Raw genomic sequence first — 25888 nt, 5'->3', positions numbered from 1 at the left:
TTCAGATATTTCTTAAGCCACTGAAATGCCACTAGGAACACGTACATGAAGAATAGAGGGTTAAAGAAACAGATCACTCCGAACCACAAATAGGACCTCCACAGTCAACGTCATTGCTGCCAAATGGGAAGGCAGATGACTCAGCCAGATGTTTCCGTAGAATCACGTTTTTGATATAAAGATACCAGGGTCTGAACAACAAAAAGTGGATCACAAATGGTAAAAATAGTGCATATGGTACTCTGCAAAGACACTTCTGGTCAACAAAAGCAGCTATTAGCATCCTGGTAAAACTTTAGTGGTGGTATTGACATTTCAATCCCATTCCACTCACACTCCTCATTGTCATTCGACGATCTCCTTTATTCCTTTCCACGGGTTTATTGTACTCTAGTGGAGCAATTCCCAGTCCTGGGCCTTCCATGGCTGCAGATGTCAGTTTTTTCATGTACACTCTTATGCACAGCTTTAATTCGTTATTTAGACAGATGAGCAGGCCATCTCATCTAGAGTTTCAGGTGTGAAATACTCACTAATTAAAAGCTTACACAGCCCTGGAGGACCATGGAAACATGGCTCAGTTCTAGCGGAAATCCAAGTTCCGCTTCCTCTGCAGACACCAGAACCCAATCTCTACACTGGGGAGCAGCCATACTGGGCAAGGGAAGGAGGTCACTGATCCACTTGGAAGAATCTGCTCATGCAGGGGCATGAGGCCAACCACTCAAATAAGCTGACAGACCATCGTCTCAAACTACAGGGCGTCACCCAGTACAAACATGTCACCCCGTTCATTCTGCAGAAAGCCTTTTCCTTAAGGTCATGAGCCAGCCATGAATCACATTTCAGTTGGAACCCCCCCACCCCTTCCCCTCAATGGGCGGTTTACCTTCCAGTACTTGTGGCGCAGAGCAGGTTTGGGGGGGGTTAGGCAGAGTCATTCTGCCAATGGAATCAAGCTGACAAATGAGCCACAATGCAGCCAGCAACACCATGTACATGCAGCAGAGTTGTAGAAACCAGGACTTGCCAGACCTGTATTGGGTAACCGAACTCAGTCAATCTCATGACAATGGTGGTACTTCAGCAGCAACAGAATACAGCAGGGCTGCCCAATCCTGCTCCTGGAGAGCTACCACCCTGCAGAGCTTAGGTACAGCCCTCATTTAACACACCTGATACAGATAATCAGGTACTTCAGTAGCACCTCAGTATTAGAGTCAGCTATGTTGAAGTTAAGCTGGTTCTCATACTGAGGGCCTGATTATCTGTATCAGGTGTGTTAAATGAGGGCTGCACCTAAGCTCTGCAGGGTGGTAGTTCTCCAGGAGCAGGACTGGGCACCCCTGGAGTACAGTGACCTTGCTATTACCCTCAGAATAGGATGGATCTCATCCCCAACCAGAGGGTTCCCTACAAGGAGTCCAGGGAAAGAAGGGGCCTGAACATTCCATTTATCTCGGTGCAGTTAGTTAACCACCATGGCCTTTTCTTGCTGTTTCACTCCACTCCTGGATCTAGAGTGCCCCAAGTCCAGAACTTGCTGAAATGTTCTCCTGATCTCAGTTATATATCCACTGTACAAAGTGCTGTGTGGACCATTAAGGGGACACACATGCAGAACAAATAAGGCACCGTACCTCAGCTCCCAAATAAGCAAAGCCTAGCGCACAGAATATTCTGAAACTGATCCCAGGCCAGACTCTCAAGGTTGAATGGTGGAGAGTCGCTTTCCCACACAGTCGTTGTGCCTCTCACTGATCCAGGCTAACGAACAGCCTGCTTTTCCACCCACCCCCCACCCCCCACCCCCGTACCCTGCTCACCCCACAAATAATTGCAAACAAAGCATTAGGCTCACAAAGGGCTGATCTGGAACTGCCCTTTACTGAAGGCAAGGCATCAATGGACATCTGCCTGCTATATGCACACATGCACAGAGCCCCCTGCTACACATACACATGCGTAAAGCCTTCCACTACATGCACACATGCACAAAGCTTCCCATTACATGCACACCACAGTGAGCAAAGGGTCATAGAATACTCATTAGCCCCAATTTACATGTGCATTTGTACCTCCTCCCCAAATATAAGCAGCACCTAAAAGAGAGGTTGGCCATGCCTGGGAGCCCGCAGGAGCCCACGCCTGCTATCCCAGGGCGGTGTCCCCAAAATTAGCTCTGCAGCAGTCAGCCCAGCCTAGCCAACACTGACCCCATTGCATACAGACAGTGCAGAGCTCACAGAACATGACACTGTGAAGAAAAAAAAAAATTAAAAAAAAATCAGGCACTCCTTGACACACCCTTCCAGGCTCTATGCTGTGAGGCCATCAAAACCCAACCATCATTTAAATAAGTGGTAATAATACCAAATGACTGTGAGCCAGTCAGACTAAGTGCCCTTCTGATGGAACTGAATGGAGGTCTGGCATGAGCAGGCGACCTGTGAGTGTTCGTGCCATACTGTGACTGAGAAGAGGAAGGGGGGGCTCCTTCCATCATGCTGTAGTCGTTCCCCGTGGCAGTACGCCCCCCCACCCCCCACCCTCACTTTGCTTCACTCCAGCTGGCTGTACCTCTGAGGCGCTGCCCGCGTCACTGCCCGCCGCACCAAATCCTGCATGCAAATCCCACCCCACCCCCACTCAGCAGCATGCAAAGCTCTACAGCAGCTGAGGAGGGGCAGCTACTTGGGAGGGGGGCTGCTGGACGGGGGCATGTCTGCAGGTCAACTAGTGATGCCACTGCTGCTGGAGGTATCAAGGAGGAAGGGGGGAAGGGGTCAAAGATCAGCCTCATGTGTTCACCCTAAAGGACACAATTTTGGTAAAGCCCCTCTCTCTCTGTGCTGCAGACCGGGCTGTGGCTGCTGGGAAACAATGCGGTGGAACAAGCCTGCTCGCCTGCATAGGACGTGTATCCCATTAACAGCTTCGGGGCTCAGACACCATGGCAACGGAATCACAAAACGGCAGAGTGATGTGCGCCGCTCATTTGCCTGAATGCTGCTGGACAGCCTGTCTTTCAATACGTGCTGACATGCAGCCTGTCATATCGTGCCACATGGAAATCAGTCCACAGTGGATTCCAGTTGCATCCTAGCAGGAACAGAGGTGCTGCGTTCCCCGGGTGTACATCCTGTCCAAGACACACGTGACACCTGAATGATCATGTAAACAGCTGGAGTGCTGCAGGGAGGGGGGCACCCAATTCCAGTTGCTGCTAGACCCACAGACATCTTTGGTGCCATTTTCAAGCAGACACATGCAAGGAGAGCTCTGTGATGTCATCTTGGGAAGTCTGCCACCCCCCACCCCCCCCAAACCTCCTCCTGACCTCCTCCAGGTGTGCCAACATGGAGCTGTGAAGACAGGCTTGTGGACTTTCCCCACATTGGCCCCACTGGCAACAGTTTGGGTCCGTAGTCCCCTTTAGCAAACCTTCGTAAAGAAGCAGAAAAACTTTCACACTTCCTTTTAACCTCTGGGGAAGGAGGGGTTACTGTGTGTTTGAGGAATACATCATTTTATCATGCTCCCCAGTTCACAGAAGCCTCAATTCTAGGAAACCAGCAGCACGGAGGGTGCAGACGGCCTGCCGCGTCGTCCCAGGAACAGCCTGCAGAGAATGTTCCTGCAATAAGCATTCTCAGAAAATCTAACATAGAAAAAAAACACATGTGGAAGGAGAACTGGGAGAGGGCAGCCTCCTCCCAGACAAGGGATGATGGCGTACAGGGCAACAGCCAGGAAACCTGCTCAAGCTAGGAGGCAGTGCAATGCGGCACACTCCACAGTAACCATCGCCCTCATTAATTACAGCACTAGTAAAGGCACCACAGCAGTCCGTGTGCCAGTACTGGTGACTCCACTGGGGTCTGCAGCCAGCCAGCAAAGATGAGGCACCATTTCCAAGTGCATGAAATATTAAGGAACGCTGATGAAATATTAAGAGGTGTTCTTGTGGTCTGGCACCAGTGCGTCACAGAGCGGCTGGCCGGCCTGTGGCTCACCCCTCCACACAGTCCCGTAACACAGATACTTCAAAGCCTGGTAGCCAAACAAATTGCTTCTTTTATTCTGAAGATGTGACAGGGGAGTTTTCGGATGACCTTCCGATGGTTCTAAGGACAAAAGGGGAGCCCCATCACTGTTCAGCAGGGACCATGGTACTGTCCCCGTTTCCCAGCCCAGCCTCTTTCCTGAAACAGGACAGGGGATGTGTTACACATTTAGGGAAATATCCCCCATCCCTCCCTCTCCAGTCAGCACCATGCTCAAAGTGGACACACACATACAGATAAGCCTTACATGCTGGACCCCACCCTCACCCCCAGCTCGATCATCGACCTGGTCTATTGTCTGTACAGCAAAAAGAAAGAAAAAAGAAGAAAGAAAACAGGCAGTGTGTCAGAAAAGGGATGCAGCCTAACTATCCATCAGGTGGGGGGACATTAGTGAGGCAATGGGACTGGCAGGGGGCAATGGGGGTGCTTCACAATGCCAGCCTCCTTCCCGGCCGTACCTCCCTGAACCACATTTTAATGGATTTTATAAAAATTACTCATTTTATGTCCATGTATGTGGCTGGGGGAGGGTGGAAAATGAACAATGGGGAGAGATTCCCCCATATCTGTCTCGTGATGCTCAAGATGCTGGCCGCTGGCCCGAAGAGCACAGCCAATAACAAAGAGCCCTGAATCTAGGGACCGCACCAGGCACCCATTTCTCTGGGGGTTTGGGCAGGCCAGAAGCACTCATCACCAAGCTACTTCTGTACTCCTGAATGCAGCCACTTGGGTTCTCTAGAGCAGCGATTCTCAACCCGTAATTTCTGAAAGGGTCACGAAGAAAAATTAGAAATGTAAGCATTTTAAAGCCAGCAAGCTCTGATGCTGATCCACAATCAGATTTCCCAGCTCCAATCCTTGAATCTACCTATATAAACGGGTCTTCTCCAAAGGAGATTCTCTCTACCATAGGAACTTTTAAGAAATGTCCTATCGGCAGAAAACGTCCCAAGAACTCTTTCTCAGCCAGACCACCTCTCCATGGGCTGCCATCCCATTCCTGACAAAACCCCAACAGTCAAAGAGCCACTGAGGCAGCTACACTAAGGTGATGCCACTGTGACCCGCAGCCTTAGCTGACCGACGATCAGGGGCAAAGTGCAAGCAAAACAAGTGTTACATAAAGGGCTCCCAGGAGTCACAGTGGGGCACTCAGCCAGCGACAGGCGGTTCTAGACAATGCTGGTGCACCCAGGCCCACTCCAGGACAAGCTACCTACTCAAGGCAGCCATTCAGCTAGAAGTACAACGACACCTTGGGCCTGGAGACGGAAGCATGATCCTCATGGTGCTCACTGGCCCATTAATTAGGAGCAAGCTTTGGAGGGGGTGGGGGGGCAGGATTTCCATCCAGATGCAAAACAAACTACAGGCATGACCACCCCTCCCCCCACAGCTTTTCTAGAAGCTTCTGTTTCCAACACGGACAAATATGAAAATGAGGCTGTCGACCTCCAGATCCATTCAAACCACATTCAGCCATATGCTGACATTCAGATATGTGCCAAGATACCATTTAAAGAATGACGACACACAGTTTACATATCCGACTTCACCCCTCCAACAATCCTTGCGCTGAAGCTAGATTAACATTTATGAGGCTCCCAAAATAAAAAAAACCTATGACTCCTTGCTGGTCTCTCCTCTTGACGCCGATAGACCTGGAATGGCTGACGTCACAGCCTTGCCCAGCACACTACTCAGGACCCTTTTGAATGGGACAGCTTTTAGAGGGACAGGTAATTAATTTCTCCAAGCAAACCCTCACAGCAGCCATTTCTGAGGACGCTTAATCATGTCTCAGAGAATATCCACCTTCACTTCCCTCCCCCAGCTCCACTCTTCCCAGCCACCCCGCCCACCAGAGGACGCCTTTCATCTGGTTCACTTTGTCCTTCCAGCTAAATACAATTGCTGCTAGGGAAAATCCATACAATACCACAGCTTTCATGTTAGACGACTCAATAACAAATGGAGTTTGTTAAAAGCTTACAGAAATAAAATGGACCACAATGGCTTTAAACCAGACATCATGATACACCTCTTCAGGTGGAAAGGCTGGAAAAGCATGCACAAAACCAAGGTCAAAGGTCATGTGCTGGTCCAGCTTCTCAACAGGGGCAGTAGTCAAATGCTTTATATTGCCTTCCGTTTATGGGGGTGGGGGGTAAATAAATGCACAGATGTAAAAAGTGCTGTTTTAAGGATACCAACAACAACACCTGTGGAGGGGGTCATGCCTACAAGGTAAAATACAAGAAAAACCAGGTGAAAAACAGCAATACCTGAGAAGAGAATGTCAGACACACAGTGCAGGTCCACAAAATGTACTCAGCTGCAGGTTTATCGCTTCACAGAAGAAAAAAAAAACAGACAGGCTGGTGGGAATAACAGGAGTGCCGTAAAGAGGCTGGAGATCTCCCTGACAATAGCAGGCAGTCGGCTGCTTCTGACAGTCTTGCAGTGAACAAAGTAACATAGAAACTTCACATGGCAGACATGAAACTGGGGTGGGGGGTTCAAGCAGTCGGGGAAAATATTCAGATGCTGCAGGAACAGGCACAGATTCATGGGAAAAGTGTGGCATTCTGTGACTTCACAGGTGCCCCCTGAATATCACGATCCCAGACACGGGCTACCCCCCCCCCCCCCCCCAGGAAGAGGGGCAGAGAGACAGACAGAAAACAGGCACTGGGAGTCATGGTACAGGGCAAGCCAGGGTCGACTAGGCTCTGGGACGGGAGACAGAGGCAGCGCTACTCCCAAGGTGAATCCCAGTGTCAGACATGGGTCTTGAACTGACCCAGGCCCCATCCGGAAGAGTTCTGCTGCCCCAGGCTTCAAATCATGTCTCAGGATGACATAGGAATAAACGCAGGGAAAACACCAAGGGGGGCTGTAGCAGGGCTGAACGATTTATCAATTTGAAATCGAAATCGCGATTAGAAACAGCGGAATTAACAAATCGCAAAGACTGCGATTTAGGACATAGATTATACAGCAGTGTTTAAAACTGTTGTGAGAATAGTTTTCCAAATTCATGCTGTGCTTCCTGTGTGACACTCATGCTCACCAATCAGAAGTGGCCCGAGACGAAGTAGTATACGCCCACAAATGCCAAACACCTGAAACGCGAAGAAAATGCTGCATTTTCTTCTTGCCGAGATTGTTTCAGAAAGGTCCTATCATCCTATCATCAATAAAATCGGCGACCTCCTTTTAACCACCAGCAGTGACATACTTCAGCGCATCACACCTTTGGTTTTGTCAATGGGCAACTGCATTAGCATAACCCATCAAAACAACAAAGACAGTCAGTAATCCTCACAGTCTGACGCCCAGAAAAGCCATAAAACCTATAATACAGTCCTGTTTATGTCATATGTTTTTGTGCTCATTGATTTAAGTATTGATTTCCATAAATTCATCTTGTGAATTTAATCTTAATCCCACAACAGTAATAAAATAAAAGCCTCGCTTTAACATAAATACTAAAAGAACAGATCACTTTAATCGCTATTACAGTTGGGTATGGGCAGGTACGGTCTTATTATTTAGAAAAGACATTAAAAGGTGACACATATAATGTTTTCTCATTTGTTTTGTATTTGTCAGAGCAACAAGGCAAAGGAATGATAAGCCGCTTCAGTCGAAAACTACATTTTACTTCTCATTCCAAATAAAATGCTGGGTTTTTTACGCTGGGTAAAATGCCAACTTTGGTCAGCTGCCTGGGGGATATTCCACGAAGCAGGTTTAAGGGAAAGTCTGACTTTCTTTAGTTCATAATGGAGTCATTTAAATTTGCCATAGGATTTCTTGCACGAGTTTCAAAGAGTGTTATCCAAAATTTGCACCTTTTTTTGTTTTCCCTGAATTGATTTGTTTAAAAAAATAACTTTATATGGTTGTTAAAAACAGAAACTTCGATCAGCATGAAATCACCAATAAACTACGTCTATTTATTCGAAATTTTATTAAATTTTTCCAGCTTTACGATTTCAGAACAGCCACTCTTATGAACATTACGGTTTTTGGTTGAGAGTGTTAGATTTGTTACTGTTAACACAAATAACACACTGGCGCAAACAAAAACATCTGTATACACTGAAGTAGTTCTTGCTTGTTTATCGGCATGGGAAAAGGCGGTTCTAGTGTTATTAGGGGCCAAGCTGTTTGCTGCAAGATCGCTATTGTTTTTCTTTTTGCTGCAATTGTATTCATTATAATTTTATTTAACACATAACATCTTTAAATCCTCATCCTTGCATTAGCATATAGACCAGTTCATATTTTGACGGTATCTCAAGTGGTAATGCTGCGTCATATGTTTTAAATTTATTACACACTTAATACTGAACTGAAGCTTGACGTATAAAAAATTATGTTGTAAATTAAATTGTAATCGCAATGTCTATCAGAAAAATCGCCAATAGATATTTTCCCCAAATCGTTCAGCTGTAGGCTGGAGCTGAGCCAGGGTCTTGAGGGGCGGAGCCAGAGTGCCCATCCAGAGCAAAGTCCCGCCCACCATCCAGTGCCTGCCTATGTCACAGCAAAATGGTGGAACATTGTTACTCTATCCCGGCTCTGCTCATGACCCAGGGCCCAAAACAGAATTCATTAAAAAAGCTACCCCTCCAATTCCACCACAGAGACCAACCACAGCTAAAGAACATTCCCTCCGTAGTATGAACAGGAAGGCTCAGCCCATCAGTGCAGAGAACAACAGCTGAATATCAGCTCCATTAGGCCACCTTAACACATCTACATGTTTACGATACAGGGGCATGTCGTAACCTTCCAACAGACCTGCTGGGGGAGTAAGGCGAGTGCGTCAGAAACGCAGCTGCCAGAGGAAGTTCTGCCGCAATATTTCGTGGAGGGGCTTGGGTTGGGGGGATGTGGTTCTTTCATGGGCAGCCTGCTGAAGACATGCGGTTTGAACAGGTACACCAGCTGACTAGCGCACGGTTTGGGTCACTGCACAGTGAATTTCTGAGTAAACACATGTGGAGATTCCCGGTTCCTCCCTGTCTGCTTCTGGAAGAAAGCGTTGAGAAATCAAACAGTCAGAGCTGAGACAAAGAGAATGAGCCTGGGTGGGTGTGCCGTTTGAAAACCAGCGAGGGCATGTATAATGAGCACCCCACCGCTTAGTGCAGCACAGCCTCATTGACGAGAGCAAGGGGACATGGGAATGCAAATGTCACATTTCACAAGCTTACAGCGAAGAGCGACATTCCTCCCAATAAGATACCAGGAACGATGGCATCTTATTGGGGTCTGAGGTGGGGCGGGCTGCAAAGGCACATGTCCTACTGACCATGATGATAGGTAAAAGCAGTAAGAACAGCTACATCAGGAAAGGCTGACAAACCCGGTGTGCATGAGCATGTGTGAGTGCATGTAGGTGCATGCATGTATGTTGAGTTGAGTCACACGTTTTTATCACTAATTAAAGATAAGCAATCAGCAATGCCCTGGTGACCGGCTTACTCAGGTCTTTCTGCAGCGCTGATGTAGAGGAGGAGGAATTCAGCGGGACAGCATGGCTGAAGATGCCACTGCTGCTGGGTGCTAACCATCGGGGCAAGGGAGCCACACCAATCCCCGAGAGGGGGCCGACGGTCGGGTCTAACAAAAAGCCTCACAAATGCAGGAAATGCCAGAAACTTTGGGGAAGCAGGAGAGACTTGTGCCGCTCTCCGCCCCCACACACCCGACAGGGAAGAAAACAAGCTATTTGTCACTCAGAATTCTTTATTCACAATAAGGAGGGGAAGATCACCACCCTGCATTGTGGGGGAGAGGCACTGAACACGACAGGGGCAGCGGGGGTGGAAGGGAGGGGGGGTCTGATCACAGAGAAGCACACTAACACGTCGGCCATCACAAAAATCACGCAGGGTCACAGCATCCCCCCCCCCCCCCCGATAAGGCTAGTGCAATAGTACCAGAGTTATTGAGAAATCTGAAGAATCAGACTATGTGCTGTGTAATGGGAAGACCCCTGAAATGGGAAACTCCCCTTAAAGTCATGGTGAAGACTGAGGGTGAAGTTTCACAGTTTTCACTAGCCTGAGGAGAAGCAGACTGTGAACAACAGAAAGAGTGAGCAAGCCCTTACAGGGAAAGGTCAGAATTCCATGTACTCTAGGGTCTCCCTGTAGGGGGGGACAGCGGGTCTCATAACTCATGACTACGATCCTAGGACAGTGTTTCCCCTAGGATTACAACTTTTGGGGCGGGGGGCAGACGGACACCAACAGGATTCATGGTGTTCCTGCGTTTCTTTCAATGACACAAAGTGTGCAGCTTTCGTCACTGTAGTGTATCTTTCTGGCCTTCTGGAAGAACATTTCTAGAGCGCAGGTGGGAATGTGCTCACCTGTGTGTGCTCACATGTGTCGGTCCGTGCGCATGGGGGCGGAACTTCGCCGCGCGATACAGAGAGCTGAGGAGAATTGTAAACGCGCGGCAGTGTAGAGACAAAAATAACAAACTGTTGTGTAAATCAGATAGATAATATAAGGCTATTTGGTTTGTTTAAAAAAAGGACAATTTATAGACCTGTTCTATAGGAAAGGTAACCTTAAATGACTTTTGTTGTGATCTGGCATTATATATAGGAAATAAAATTAAATTAGCTTGACCTTCAAGGGGGGGGGGGGCAGGAGGTGCCCCCCCAAATATAATGGTAGGGGAAACACTGCATGACAGAAGCAGGAACTGGCTCAGAGTGGGCATGTCAGCAAAAGCCCCAGCCCTGAATGCCACACCCAGATACTCGGCAGCTCCGCCTCACAGCTTTATGCTGCCATTCATCACAAGGGGTCAGGCACAGGTTCTGACACGTGGCTAACAGAGTGTTAACCCAGCAGACATCTAGGCCGAGTGTGAAGTCGTAAGAGTGAAACTGGTACTCACCCACAGGGGCACCATACCACCTTAGCAGCGGCTACAGCCAAAGGAGAGGTGAAAACGGGTTAGAAGCTGCCATCATCACTCACCTGGCACAACCCCCCCCCCCCCACCTCCAGAGGATGCCTACTGCAGCCCAGTCGCGGGAAAAGAACAAAGAGCACTTTTCCCTGTGCGGGAAAGGAGGGGCTTACTGTCTGTCATGGTGACACAAACGCAGCCTCATGGGAGCATAGGAGAGGATAACGAGTCCCTCCAAGAACATCACATCCAAAATGATCGGCAGGATCTGTAGGATCTGTCAGCTACGTATACAGTTTGCTGGGGCACAGTGCCTGGCTTGGGAAACTGAACAATAGCCCACAAACACTTGCATATGCCCCCCCCATGTACACAGATACCTTTGTATTCATACCATTGTGGGGACTGTCTATTCATTTCTATGGACAAAAACCTAATCCCAACTATGATGACCTTAATCCCTACCCAGCCCTAACCATAACTATAAGTAACCAAACAAAACGCAAGATTTTTTGTTTTTTGATTGCATTCATAGATTTTTATAAAATTAAATTTCCACTTGTGGGGACCGAAAAAATGTGGTCCGTGGGAAGTGAGCCAGTCTGGATTCACACAGGATGCTCTCCCAGGTTTTACGCATGAGCGTTTCACTGCCTCGCTCATGCTCAGTGTCTGTCTGAGTATCGTTTTTCCTCACTTTCCTCACTTTCGTTTCCTACATTTTTAAGGAACGCTTCCAGTCGACTGATTAGACATGACTTGCCAACCGTCCCCCTGACCCCCCACTCCACATTAAACCCCCTGCGGGAACAAAAGTTTACCACTGATACTGATGATATGAGAGCCCACCCTCTCCTGTATTAAACCCCAATTGGTTATTGTGCAGTCATGGCAACCCAACATGGCATCAGAGGGCCAAGTACCAGGCTAATCACATTATTATAACTGCTGCTTGCCAAACACTAACAGCTTGGGACTCGCTCCATTTTTTTCAGTCTGTGACCTCAAAGTGGCCAGGACACCATCACAGTGACCCTTCTGCAGAGGGGGCTGGCAGCCCCGTCAACCAGCTATATTTTAAAGGAAAAAAAACCACATGCCCCTACCATACCCCCATGGAACAAAAAAAGATCAAAAGAAACAGCCTGAACAAGCAGTCTGTAGCCTTTCACTCCAAGAAAAAGAACAAGGTTCTTCTCTCAAAACTTCAGTGAGTCAACCATAAAAAAAAAGTCCCATCGAGGATGAAATGGCAGTACTGTGCCGGGTACTGCCAACTAATCGGGAGAATGTCTGCCGAGGGGAGAGTACAGCCCAGCACAAGCTCTTTAATTATTAACACCAGCTCAATACGCGAGTGATTATTTTTCTAAACAAATTCTGCCCCAGGCTCAAAATGCGGCAATTTGATACGGAGCATTACATTTCTGCCACGCGGCACTATTACTCATTTTTAATAATTAATCTAATGGGCCAAAATAGGATTTGACAGCCATGTGTTTCTAGATTAATGCTTCTAGGTGTTATTACGGCAGTTCCCACGAGCAACCAGCTTGCATGCTTTGCATATAGTACGAAAAGAATCACCCGGAAATGCCTCACAGAGAGGGTTTAACCATGGTCACTTCACGCAGGCAGTTAACCCAAGTGCACAGGTGCATGCACACAAAGTCATTCAGAACCAGAATCCCCCCACCCCCATCTGTTTCCCATCAAGCCACGTGAACCACTACTGGTGTCTGATGTGGTCTAAACTGCAAGCAATGCCCTGAGAAGAGCAACAAACCACTCTAGACCCCCCTCGCCCCAAACGGGATTTCCACTCCAGACCATGGTTCTCACCATGTGAGCTCACAGACTGGCGTTAAAGAAAGGCAGCAAAAATAAACAACCTGCCCAAAAACGACTAGTCCGGGGAAGCCAGTTCTAAATATAGATCATACTTGTTGATTAGAAGCACAGCCCACTTTTAAACAACAAAGCTGTGGACATTGACATCTACCCGAACAGTTGAGAGATCCCCATTTGAGTGCTGCTTAGAAGTTAATTACAGAAGTCATTAACATGCATGCTTTTTGGGGGGGGGGGGGGGTTGGAGTCACGTGCGCTAACAGAAGTGGTCCTGGTGACTCACTGTGACAGAAAGTTGACCGAGTGGGCGGGGAGCCCAGAACTGGCAGTGAGGAGAACAGTACGGATGGACCAAGAACTACCACCTACTACGCCCACACCCAAACCCGGGTCAATCAGGCGACACCCTTCCAGCATCATCAATTCAACACTCAAAATAACCCAACAAAATGCTCAAACGTCACCAGCTCAGAAATCCATTAATGGGCCAAAAAGGGTCTGCTGAGATGAGCACTTCAAATGGCCAGGTCGGACGACCTTTGTGTCCGTCAGTTACATCATAACCAGTGGATCTGAGGCGAAGAGATGCTGGAAATGCTGAAAGGGGGCAGCAGACCCACTAGCCCAACAAGAGGCAGCGATGAGACACTCAAGATGACAACAGTAGGCTAATGGTTAGCCAAAAGTGGGCCCACGTAGCCAACGGTGGCCCAGTCTCTTACTCTAACAGCAAAAAACCACCCAGAGGCAAGCCTCAAATAAGTGTAGATGTTGAGACATTGCATAAATCACTAGTTTGCTTGGGTTAAGCATTCAAACTAGATATTGAGCCTCAAAATGAACTCCTAGCTGCCTGGTATACCTTCCTGTACTAGGCCTGGGCATCATTCAAAATTTTTCTATGCCAGTGCCAGATAGATACCTTGATTTCAATACTGGGTCCTCAACAACACTTTTTTTTCCCAATACTAATATGTTTTTAAATCAATTTCAACAACAACAAGAATACATTATACATTACAGCACTAATCTTTTATATGAATAAGTTTTGTTAATTATTGGTTAGTTACTTGTGGGACATTATTACAGACTTATTTATATTTTACCAGTGCTCGCATATTTCAGCGAAGTGAGATTACATCTGTTAGGGGCGCAGCATGTGTCTCACGGTCAATGTGAGACACTTTAGAGCGCTGCCTACTGCATTCATCGGGTTCTTGCTCTGCCACTTCCACTTTGTCTGTGTTTGCAGCAGGATCACATGCAACAAATGCTATTTTTCTGATTGGCTGATAGGTGGCAATTAACTTTGTTCTTAACGGAAAATTCCACTCCATTTGCCAGCACTTTGTCCATTAATTCTATATAATGGGACATCTTTGTAGGAGTTATCACTTGCTTCTGTGAGCGTGTGAATTGGTTGAAATGCGATAAGCTCACCGTCAATGCGTGACACTCAAGAGCCCAGATTTTACTTATACGACCCGCGACATGTTTATCATTCATAAATAAATCTAGCCAGCAGATCACTCATTTTCCACAGAATAAAGATTTATTATGTAACTTTATCCTGCTAATAAGTGCTCGGCACGTTTCACCCGCCAGTGCCATCTAGAGATGCAGGTAGGGGCGATATATCGGGTTTTATGATATATCGACATGTTTTCATACAAGATATATGACGACAATATCATTTATATCGATATAGTTTGTTGCTTTAAAATTATAATCATAGCGCCGCCACTTCACCCATTTCTCCGCTCAGTCACCCTGTCTGTCTCCTACAAAACTGCGCCCTGCCTGCTCCCTCTCCCTCTCCGAACACAACCCACCCCTCCCACTCACTCATAAGTCCTGCATGCAGCAACAACATGGAGACAGGCACAGACACAACGCAAGCTAGGAAAGAGGAGCTGGGGGGGGGGGATTTTACCCAAGCAGGATTTCTTGTTAACTGCATAACTTGTCAGATTTAAGTATACGATTATATAGTCCATTTAACCCAGATTACAATAAATCCAACAAGAAAATCAAGAAATCCTGCTTAGTGAAATACCCCCCTGGTTCGTAAAATAATATATGCCGGTGTTCTAACATTTCATCCTAACCTATGGAAACGTCCTACCTTTGGGTACTGCACAAGCGCACATGAAATCAAGCCCCTTTCCTCGTGCTTGAAGAACCGCCCATGGATCTATCCTACTTTGCGTTGCAGTTATGGCTTATTTCTGTGTTTTCAATGTTCATACATTTTAAACATCCATCCCATCCATCCATTTTCCAAACCGCTTATCCTACTGGGTCGCGGGGGGTCCGGAGCCTATCCCGGAATCAATGGGCACGAGGCAGGGAACAACCCAGGATGGGGGGCCAGCCCATCGCAGGGCACACTCACACACCATTCACTCACGCATGCACACCCTACGGGCAATTTTAGCAACTCCAATTAGCCTCAGCATGTTTTTGGACTGTGGGGGGGAAACCGGAGTACCCGGAGGAAACCCCACAATGACATGGGGGAGAACATGCCAAACTCCACACACATGTAACCCAGGCGGAGACTCGAACCCGGGTCCCAGAGGTGTGAGGCAACAGTGCTAACCACTGCACCACCATGCCGCCCACATTTTAAACATTTTATTAAATACATAGATCACACTTTACTGTCAGCATCATGCTGATTTATTATGCTCGAAATACCTGACATGTTTTAACACTTAATCTTATAAGGTTTTTTAGACAAGTTACTTATTTATTTTTTTGGATTATCCACTTTCAGTTTTAGCCCATAAAAATGACAATAACATTTTCGGTAAGGTAGCCACCGATCGATGAATATATCTGTTGAAATGCAATAACGTAGGACAAATCGACATTTTGAGCTGTGGAGTCACTTTTGATTTAATTTTTTATTTTTTTTAATCACACGACAAACAAAAACAACACACAGAAGCAAGCCGGTTCACAACTATGTCTCTTGGCATGCGTTTTTCTTCCGGCCCATATGACGTTTTGGTGAGATATTATGTAAGACAGCCAATCACCAGTGACTTTATTACCTTTACAAGTATACTGCATGCGGATTAGCTCGCAGACGCTGAGATTTACTGTTTTGGGTATCGTAATTTGGCACCGAAAGAAAATTAATTTAATTCTCCTCGATAGGATTGGAGCATTTCGGTCAGTACCACAAAAGTACCAAAGTTCGGTACCCGGCTCTCTCCTGTACAGAGGGGGGTGGGCTCAAATGAGTTTATTATGGAAAGGAAAATTAAGCTCTTTGGAACCAGCGACCCATGCAGATAGTCGCTGCCCAGCATAAATATACAGGGGAACATTATGTGCTAGCAGCCCGGGTGGAGGTCGACAGTGTGGGTCCATGCACTCCATGCAGTGCCAAAACAAATACCTACCGGGAACAGAGCGACAAAAAGCCATGCAACAAGTCCATTAACAAAAAGCCCCACTGGCATGGTTAGCTTAGCTCCCCCTGTGTGCCAGAGTTTCACTGTCTGAAACTCAAAGCCCCCTAAAGCATTGTCATTTAACACCACCAAAGCATTCGTCTGAAGGGGCCGGCACTGTGCCCGCTTGTCCATGAGATCATATCAGCGTCTTAATCAGAGAGGAGCTGATACAGAAGTCTTTTTTCCCCAAAGACCAGTAACGAACATGGTACGATGACAGCACACTGCGTGACAAGGGCCCATTCAGTGCCGTTGTTACTAGCACTAACTTGCAGGTTTTGATCCTGTTTTCAGAGGTTTGCTATAGTTGATGTCCTCCTGGCTTCTATTGCATATCTGGGCTGAAGGAGACCACAGGAACCTCCCTAACACCCCCACCATCCAGTTTCTCAAGGCCCCGGTTATTCTCACAGCTGCAGAGAAGCACTGGATCTTCTGCACTGCTGACACACTGCTTAAACAGGAACTTACAAACCAGTATCCTCTAGCCTATGTACCACATTCCCAGCAGACTGACTCTCTGGGCTAGAAAACAGGCATGCCAGAGTGACCTGCAGTAATACATCTGGGAAACGCTGCTGTGGACACAGCCCAATAACGTGAAACGCTACATTAGGTGAGGAAATGCATTTCAAACAGGATCAGACCAGAGAAATCCCAGGCACTGGCGCTCGGCTCAACGGACGACTCCGTCATTCCGTGCTTCACAGAAACACAAGGAATTCCAGGAGAAGACAGTCATGTTCAGATATACCATCTGTTTTTTTGTCAGAGCTTTGAGGTTTGAAGGCTTACAGACACTAGCCCCAAAAAGGAGATGTTTTTAAGTGACAGGGCTCTTTGCCTTTTCCAACACTGCTAATTAAACATAATTAATAAAGAGCGTAATCAATGACTAATCACTGCAACAATAATCAGCAAGCCCAACCTGCAGCCTGCAAACGGGGATGTGAGACAGGCTTGCAATTTATGGTCTCTCCTAGAAAACAGCACTGAAGCCTCATGAAAAAAAAATTAAATAATGAACAGAAGTTTTGCAACAAAACCATTTCCTTCATTCACTGTCCTAAACTCTCACCATGCCAACCCACTAAACAGGCTATCCTTACTCTTCACAACAGCAAGTAGTACAGTTTTCCTCCTTTAAAATCACACTTAATGCAATAAGCAGCTGCCTTCTAAGCTAGGCCCACAACTAGATCGATGTCTCTCAGGAGGATTCAGCTCTTTTCTTGAGAATAAAAAAGGAACCTTAGCTATTGACTAGTGAAAGGGAGTCACATAGCAGAGGACAAAGGAGCCCTTAAACACTGAGCCTGACCACTAAAGAAAACTATGAACTAACCCAACTAACATCCTGAATGGCAATGATGCCCTACAGATGAGAGGCTGCCCCACTGAGACTCTTACCTGTAGTATCTGGACTGCAAGTACGTGGAGCACACAGCCTTGGAGACATGGCTGGCAGATCCAAAGTCAATCACCTTGACCCGGTAGGGCTGCCGGGTGGGATCCACTAGCATGATGTTCTCAGGCTTCAGGTCGGCGTGGATGAGGCCCAGGCTCTTGAGCTTCATGAGGGCCGTACCCACCTGCTGTAGCACAGGCCGGATGTACTTCAGAGGAAGGGGATTGAACTTGTTCTGCTTGAGGAAGTCGTAGAGATTCTGCTCCAGCATCTCAAACACCAAGCACGTGTGGCTCTTGTGCTGGAAGCACTCGTAGGCGCGCACAAAGTTGTAGTCGTCAGCGCTCTCGGTGCTGAGGCGCGCTAGAATGCTGACCTCTATCTGGCCCTGGCGCGCGTATGACGGGTGGTTCTTCAAGATCTTGATAGCCACAATCTCACTGGTGCCGCGCTTCCAACACTTGACCACCTGGCCGAAGGTGCCGCGGCCCAGGAACTCCAACACCTCATAGGTGTTGGTCATGGAGCAGAGGACCTCGTGCTGTACCAGCTGGTAATCACCCTCGGCCGCACCAGTACCACCATTCTTGGAGGCGGCTGTGGAGGCGGCTGCAGCAGTCACAGTGGTAGCTGTGGTCTGGATCATGGCCGGGTGCTCTTCGACGATCTGCACACTGCTGTTGTTGGCTCCGTCCAGCTCCTCACTCTTGCGCTTAAGCCCACATCGCTGGTAGGTGTCCAGCAGGCTCACAGTGCTACGCCGGGTCAGGTTGTGGAGCTGGCCAGTGCCACCTACTGCTGCTGCTGCGGCCGCCGCCACACCACCCGCCTGGAAGACGAGTGCCTGCTCGTAGGGCAAGGAGGAGCCAGCAAGCTGGAGCGGGGCGCTGACGCCCACCTGGGGGGCAGGCACGGTCTTGCTGCTGACACTGTATGCTTTGCCGTGTGTACCGTAGCCGGTCATATCCCAGGCAGAACAGCGCTCCACCTTCAGCTTCTTCACACTAAAGAAGGCACTTGACTGGAGAGTGTGGGGGGAAAAGACTTGCACTTGGGAGGCCATACCTGAGTGAGACAACATGAGAGGACAGATATGAGGCGGAGGAGAATCCAGAAACTCAATCAAGGGCCACAGATACAGAAAGCGTCAAAGCCGAGCGATCCACCTTCAAATTCAACTCGTTACCTCTCACACTCGTCACAAAAATGACACTCTTACGGTGGTAACTAACAAAACTGTTTTACTGAAGCAACTCTGGCAACTCTTGAGCTCTCTTCACATGGTGGCCCCACACTGCCATCAACAAAAGAACTGCATGTTTACATACAGCACAGAAGACAAACGCTCCCATTTTCAGCCTAATTTCACACAAATGGCCTTGACTCTACATAGATATGATGCTGGTCATTGCAGATAGGTGGTGGAGCTGATGGGGGAGGGGGGTACAGATGAACTTTAATTCTTCTTTGTTCCAGTGACCCTGGTAGCGAAACTACACAGAATGGATGGAAACAGAAGATGAGTCATGAGAGCAGAACAAATTACACCAGCGTTATCGCGGCACAATAAAGACTCATCCTGTCATATCTGGTCCTCACTGAAGAAAAAAACACTTACAGGGAGGGACATAAAAATACAACAGGCACACATCTGATCAACTTCTCAATCTCAGGAGCCAAGAACAACCAGCAAAGAGTACGACCTTCCTGGGAACGGGGCCTGGTGATGAGCACAGCCTCTCTGAATGGCAGACTAAAAATAGTGTCCCCACACAGAGGTGCTATCCATGCCATTTGTGCTGTCAAGATAGCCGTTACCTTACAGTCAAGCGAACGACTGGGAAAGCTTAAACGGGTGCCATTCAGGAGCGAGCTGGGAATGGGGGAGCAGCAATGGCCCATTAGCACTGATGCTCACATGGCCCAGAAGAAAGGATTCATTGGAAGCTGGTCTGGGACTGCGTGTGAAATAAGTCATCTCAAGAGGGTTCCTCAAAATGTGCTGAAAGACTTGATTAAAAGCCTTAAGATTCACAAAAGAGTCACCCAGAATAACCCACCTGCAAACATCAGGATTATTCTCCTGAAGTCATCACTTGCTGAATTAGGCAAAGACTCTTGGGTGGTTTTGGACTAGCTCTCAGTACCGGTGTTCCAGAAGCTTCTTGGTGAGATAACATAAGACAGGGATGGAAATTAGCACATAGAAAATCATGATGAACACTATGTGAACAGTAAATAAACGTCACTGTCACTCTTCAGACCCGACAACACCTTCACCATGCTGACCCATCTGCAGTGGAAAACTGAAGCGAACTGGATCCGTGCTGTAACAAGTGTCTCTTCGTGGTATGGGTCAGGTACGGCATGATTCCTATATGCCAGTGGAAAAGGCTTTTCCAAGCCTCAGGAGACAGAAGCAACACTGCTAACTGATGGAAAGTTTGCCAGGGCTGCATTCTGGAGCTGCCCCCCACATCCCAAAAGCACTGATGAGGAACACAGGGCAAAAGGTCCATCAGGCTAATAGGACCCAAGATAATCACTTAAGATACTGGGACAGATGCCACTCTTTGGATTTCGGCCGTCTACTCATGGACTTCACACTAAAAATACTTCAGATCCCATCACTGCAGACTGCCACAGGCTACACTGAATATTTTCACTAATCACTCCTTCTGAACTAGGCCCTGGGGGGGGGGAGGGGGGGGGCACTCCCAGAATAATCGAAAACACCCAGAGCCTCTTCTGATGGTCTACTTCCGAGACTAATCAGTCACTAACAGGCATATCAAGATGGAGCCAAAGATCTCATTGTTCAGACCAGGCACGTGCTCCGGGTGAAAAGTCCACCACAGCTATACTTAGGAAATGGATAAAGCCTGCACGCAACACAGACAGCGAACAAGGAGTCACTCACTGGCAGATATGTGACAAACCAAATAAACACCTCAGAGGTCAGGCGCTCAGAATGTTATCTATGGGATGCACACCCTAGCGAAAAGCACTACCCCCCCCCGTCCCACGACACCGTGATTAGTCTGCCTCATTGTGAGGCGTTCAATGCCTCAAACTTACAAGTTGTCAAGAAAATGAGAGCACGGAAGGCCAGCTCCCTCCAGTCTGAACTGCAAAAACTGTGTTTAACATGCCCTGCAAAACAGTGCAGACCGCACTGCTGTTTATTTAGCTGGGAAGGTATCAGATCTCGGCCAGAGAAATGCTGGAATGTTAATCATCAGATGCCCTTGTGGGGAGGGGGGTTCTGGATGGTGGGATCAGTTGACTGTGAAAGGTCAGTAAATTATCATCTTTTCCAACAAAGCAAAGCATTCCACCTGGGAGCTGCGGGGAGACATGCTCCTTCAGCACCGTTTACGGCAACATGCTACTTTTAATAAGGCCTGAAGCATGGGCAGAAGGGCAACATTCACGTTAATTAGGTCTCCACCATAGTCACGCAGATGCACTAGCTGCGATCCAGCACATTCACCTGAGGTCCTGACGGTTGGACGGGGACATGCACCTGCTAGAACACATGATCAGGAATCCCGGCACGGCATAGACGGATTTCCCAAACGGAGGCATCTGTTTAACCAGCAAACAAAGGACCACGGACTGCCCAGCCACAGGCCTCAGGGAAGGGCTTAGCCTCACTTCAGCAAAAGGAGGCCATCTCAGAATCCCAGGCATGTCCTCACAAAGCTCAACACTGCAGCTATGGAGCAGGCTGTCAAGCCATCGCAGACGTCCCATCCTCAGACAGAGTTGCTCACATCGCTCCCATCACGCTATTCAGACGGGAGCTTCCGGAAGACACCTGGCTGAACCCCAGTAGTGTGAGGAACAGCCTTACAGCAGGAGAACAGGAAGTGTCTGTCCTTTCTTAAAAGCTCACATAACACAGACAGGAAGCTTGGCGGGGGGGGGGGAGTTACATAAAGCCTCACTCAGCAGCAGTTTGAGAGTGTGCAGACAGGATTCAGAAAATGCTTAGGTTTCAAGCTTTCAGTATCAGTGGGATTATAAGACCGAAACCCACACTGACATGAATACAGAGCCGAGACATACAGCTAGGAACGAAGATTCCCAACTCAGTGTCTAACTCTGGATTATGTCAACAGAAGATGAGCATTTTAAGTGAAGATAGTCCTGACAGTGGGTGCCCACAGAGTACAGTCACCTACTAGTGCCAATGAGATGTTAAGTGGTTAACACAGTCTAGAGAAGCACTCTCCCTCTCATTCCCCCAGTCCAAAGCATCTGGGCCCAGCTCGATATATGGAGGGGTGTTTCATTTGCTTGGGACGATGCTTGAGCAAAGGTGTTATCCACTTCCTGTAAACTCACCCGCCCTCCCCCAAGCGTTGGCCCCATAGCACCAAGCGTCCTCCAAAACAACCACCAGGAGGGGGCTCACAAAAGGACTATGCACCCCTAAAGCATGTGTAACCTGCTCACCTGATTTCAGATGAGCAGTAATCACTGATCTGTGATCGGCCGATCAGTTTCACGTATTTCCAAGTACGAATCAATGTTGCGCATGCGCACCGAATCATATGCACAGTCACGCGCACTTTCAGACATGCAAAAATGTCCGTAATTTGGAAATGCTTCAGAGTGAGCCAAGCGGACGCAAAATTCGCTATCTGCAGCAAGTACCAGGTACACCGTGGGGGAACCAATACAAAGACATTTAACACAACAAATTTAATAAGACATTTAAAAACACATCACCCCAGGGAACAAGCTGTTTGAAGAAGTTAGCAAAGCATGTTCGAAGCTATTTACGAGCCAGCAGTCTGACCTATCTTCATTGATATAAGCAGTGAAATTACGAGGAAAATCATGGAATTCATAGCACTGGATGACCTGCCATTTTCTGTAGTTAAGGATGGAGGCTTCAGAAATCTGATAAATTACCTCAGCCCAAAATATAGAATACCGAATAGGCGTTACTTTTCGGGACGTCAAGCATCACACACGTTTACTTTCTGCACCTAGTATTACTTTAAAGAATGTTTTACTGTTTAGTTGTAGTTGGAGATTTATTTATTTTAGTTGAATTTATTTGAATTTGTAAAGTTTAATAAGAGTTTGTTATGAAAATAAGTCTTGAGGTGAAGAAAATGTGATTTTTGCATGTATTTTCGGTTCTCAGGGCAAAAATCGGTATCGGAAAACATCGGTATCGGGCGATTGTACATGCCAAAAAAATTCAAGAAAATTGCAAATCGATGCATCCCTAGCTACAATGCTCAAGACGGACATTCATCCCAGGCTGGGACACGATACCACCTGGCACCTCGGTATGAGCTGGCAGACGTGAATCCCAGGTGTCAAAGCTGGACCCTGGGGTGTAACCAGCCCGCTCTGAACAGGATGGGTCCACATTGGCCACCAGGGACACACTGTAAAACCTCAGCACCAGGAGCAGACCGGATTTTAAAAGCATTCTTCCCACCATCCTGGACACAAAGGCATTATGTTACACAATTACCACTATTAGGAAAGGCATTGTCAAAAGCAGCCCCCCACCCTCCCTTCCCCCTCACACTCACTCACTCTGAAAGCACGGCCCCCACCTGCCCCTCATCAACTGATGTCTGAGCTTGAGCTCCCTTCCTCTCCCAGTAAACTATAACCAACCATTCCAAAGGACATGATCAAACTCCACTCCCCCAGGTAACCTATAATTAGCCAAGGGACATGCCAAAATTCCCTCCCCCCCCCCAACATTAGCATTTTCTGCCTAATTGCATGAACTCATCCCTTCACAGACCAGACCCCAACTGGACCCCAGTCCAAAGAACACAGTCACCAAAACCACTCTACTGGGAAGTAAACACACAGTAAGTCTTGTTTACTGCATGAAAAATGCCCCCCATCTTCTGAGGGAGGGTCCCAGAAGCGAGAGTTTAAATTAGTAAGGGGTTTACTGAGGTGATACGATGCAGCCCAAGCAATTCCACTCCCTGACAAAGCAAAGGCCTCTGTGAGGAGATCGGGATGGAAAATGAATGAGACGTCCATTCAGATGCCTCCCCCCAGCCCCTCCGATGCACGCCTGGGGAATAAGGATGAAGTAAATGTTCTCCAAGAGAAGCGCTCAAGACCAACAGTGGGGACAACACAGGGACATAGAACTGGGCAGGATTGGGGAGACAGGCTAACACACATATGAGCGGGACATCAAAAGGCACCATTCCATTTCCCACAATGCACTGGGGGCACAGCCCTGACAGGTGTGTCATGCCATGTCTTTCGCAACAGGACACTGTGATTTTGTTAACATGGCGAGGAAAGTGAAGAAAGCCTTTTTTAATCAAAAGACGCAACCACAACTCAACCAGTAGGCTTTAAATCATTTTACAGCATGGATTTAGGCAACTTTATCATGGGAAAATCTGATTTTTCTTCTGCTAAATGTCTCCGTGACCTTACACATATGAAGTAAAGCTAAACAGAGTGAGAGGAGGAAGAGGCCTCGCACAGACAGATATGGAGAGGAGGCTCATCTCTGCGGAAAGATCTAGCAATAGAAGGTGTTCCTCTAGTCTATCACTCATCCTTTTGGCTTTATTATTAGTATTTTTTAATTAGGCCTTTAAACTTTGGAGGACATTTTTCCAAGGTCTTACTTACTGAATGCTATGTTGAACACCCTCATCCTGAACCAAGCACAGAGGCGTGCTGACATAGGGCGCTTTTCCACCGCACCAGGTACTGTACTTTTGGTACTTCCATAAAGTACGGTACTTATTTTGTGTCGGTTTTCCACTGTCGTAAAAACTTGGTACCGACGCAAATGACATCAGTGACCACCCCTGACTGACATCATCACAAAGCACGGCATTTCTTTCGCTGGATTCAAATATGTTATTGTGATCCTTCACTTTCCTGTTGTCCTGCTTAAATTTTTTTGATTTTCAAGCAGCATTGTTCAGTGTTTCGCGTGTGCCCCATTTCTTCCAAGCGGCTTGCTATTACTGAAAATACGTTTTTATTTCGAGTCGTGCCATCTAAATCCCGCTAGATCTGTTAATCCAACCATATGGCGATTAAAGCCTGTGTTTGTCCATCCTTCCATTTTCCTTTTTTTATATTTTTGTTTCGACTGCTTTTTATTTCGTTTCTCGCTTTTCGCTGTGTGTTTCAAAAGATGTCAGTTGTATTTTGTGCTTCAGCGGCAGGCTATTTGCATAACCAATCGACAGCAAATACGTTTGCAAGTTCCACCCCAAAAGTATCGAAGTACCAACGAAGTACCCCAGCTGGTTTCTAAGAAAAAGCGAAAGCACTGAACGTACCGTACCGAAAGTACCGAACTTTGCACGGTGGAAAAACGCCCATACAGACATACTATATATTGTTGATGCATTAACATGTGTTGACTTGAATGGCAGCTCGGGAAAAATAATGAACAAAAGAAAAAGGTATTTTGAATGGCAGGTTCAGCTTCAAAACTCTGTCAGATGGGTCCATTGACAACATCAAAGTTATTTGCAGTTACTGTCGGTGTGAAATGAGTTACCACCGAAGTACATCTAGTGTTAAATACCATGCATTCTGCGGCTCTTCTCAGTACGATAGACGCATTCGCGTTTTAATGTCTTAACATATTATAATACTTTAGTAAATATAAATAATTATATTAAACCATAAATTATTTTTATTTAGGTATTTCTTTAAATATATGTGAATGAGGCAGTCCGTCGCATGCTTCTGTGATGTCTTAAGTGTATAATTTACATCTTCCTCAAAGTCATTCTCTACGAGAGTATATCTCCGGTCAAATGGTATGTTTTATTCAGTGTCCAAGATTGGGTGTAGGCTTATTAAATTTATTGGGATTCGTAATTCTTTCATATACTTTTTGTAAACATTGTAGGACATTTTGCACTGCTCAGTCAGCACAGTTACAAGAAGTGAGGTGGAGAGTGAAAGGCAGACAACTGCAGAGCCAAACAAACTTGGTAGAGGGTGAAGACTATCGCTACAGAACTGAACAATATTGTGATAGTCACCTTTGCGCTGTTACGCATCCAAGTGATTTAAAATTGAGAATCCCCCCCCCAAAAAAAAAAATGTATTTCTTTATTTTTGGCAAGTACTTGAAGTTTTGTTTTTGTGTTAACTGCATA

The 25888-nt window shown here is 47.1% G+C and overlaps 1 protein-coding gene across 4 annotated transcripts in view; it reads right to left on the bottom strand.

The window, feature by feature from the left end:
• The window catches only part of hipk2 (homeodomain interacting protein kinase 2), a 59691-nt gene that overhangs the window by 28298 nt on the left and 5505 nt on the right, over window positions 1-25888 (bottom strand). For 3 of the 4 annotated variants that reach the window (XM_049007595.1, XM_049007596.1, XM_049007594.1), the window contains exon 2: window positions 17747-18809. In XM_049007595.1, the coding sequence (XP_048863552.1) occupies window positions 17747-18809 (1063 nt within the window). Of the gene's footprint in view, window positions 1-17746; window positions 18810-19804; window positions 19873-25888 lie in introns of those variants that run through there. The other variant, XM_049007599.1, reaches the window with a different exon arrangement.

Source organism: Brienomyrus brachyistius, chromosome 3 (assembly GCF_023856365.1).
Source record: "Brienomyrus brachyistius isolate T26 chromosome 3, BBRACH_0.4, whole genome shotgun sequence".
NCBI classification, from domain to species: Eukaryota; Metazoa; Chordata; class Actinopteri; order Osteoglossiformes; family Mormyridae; genus Brienomyrus; species Brienomyrus brachyistius.
This window is presented reverse-complemented; position numbering and strand designations above follow the sequence as displayed.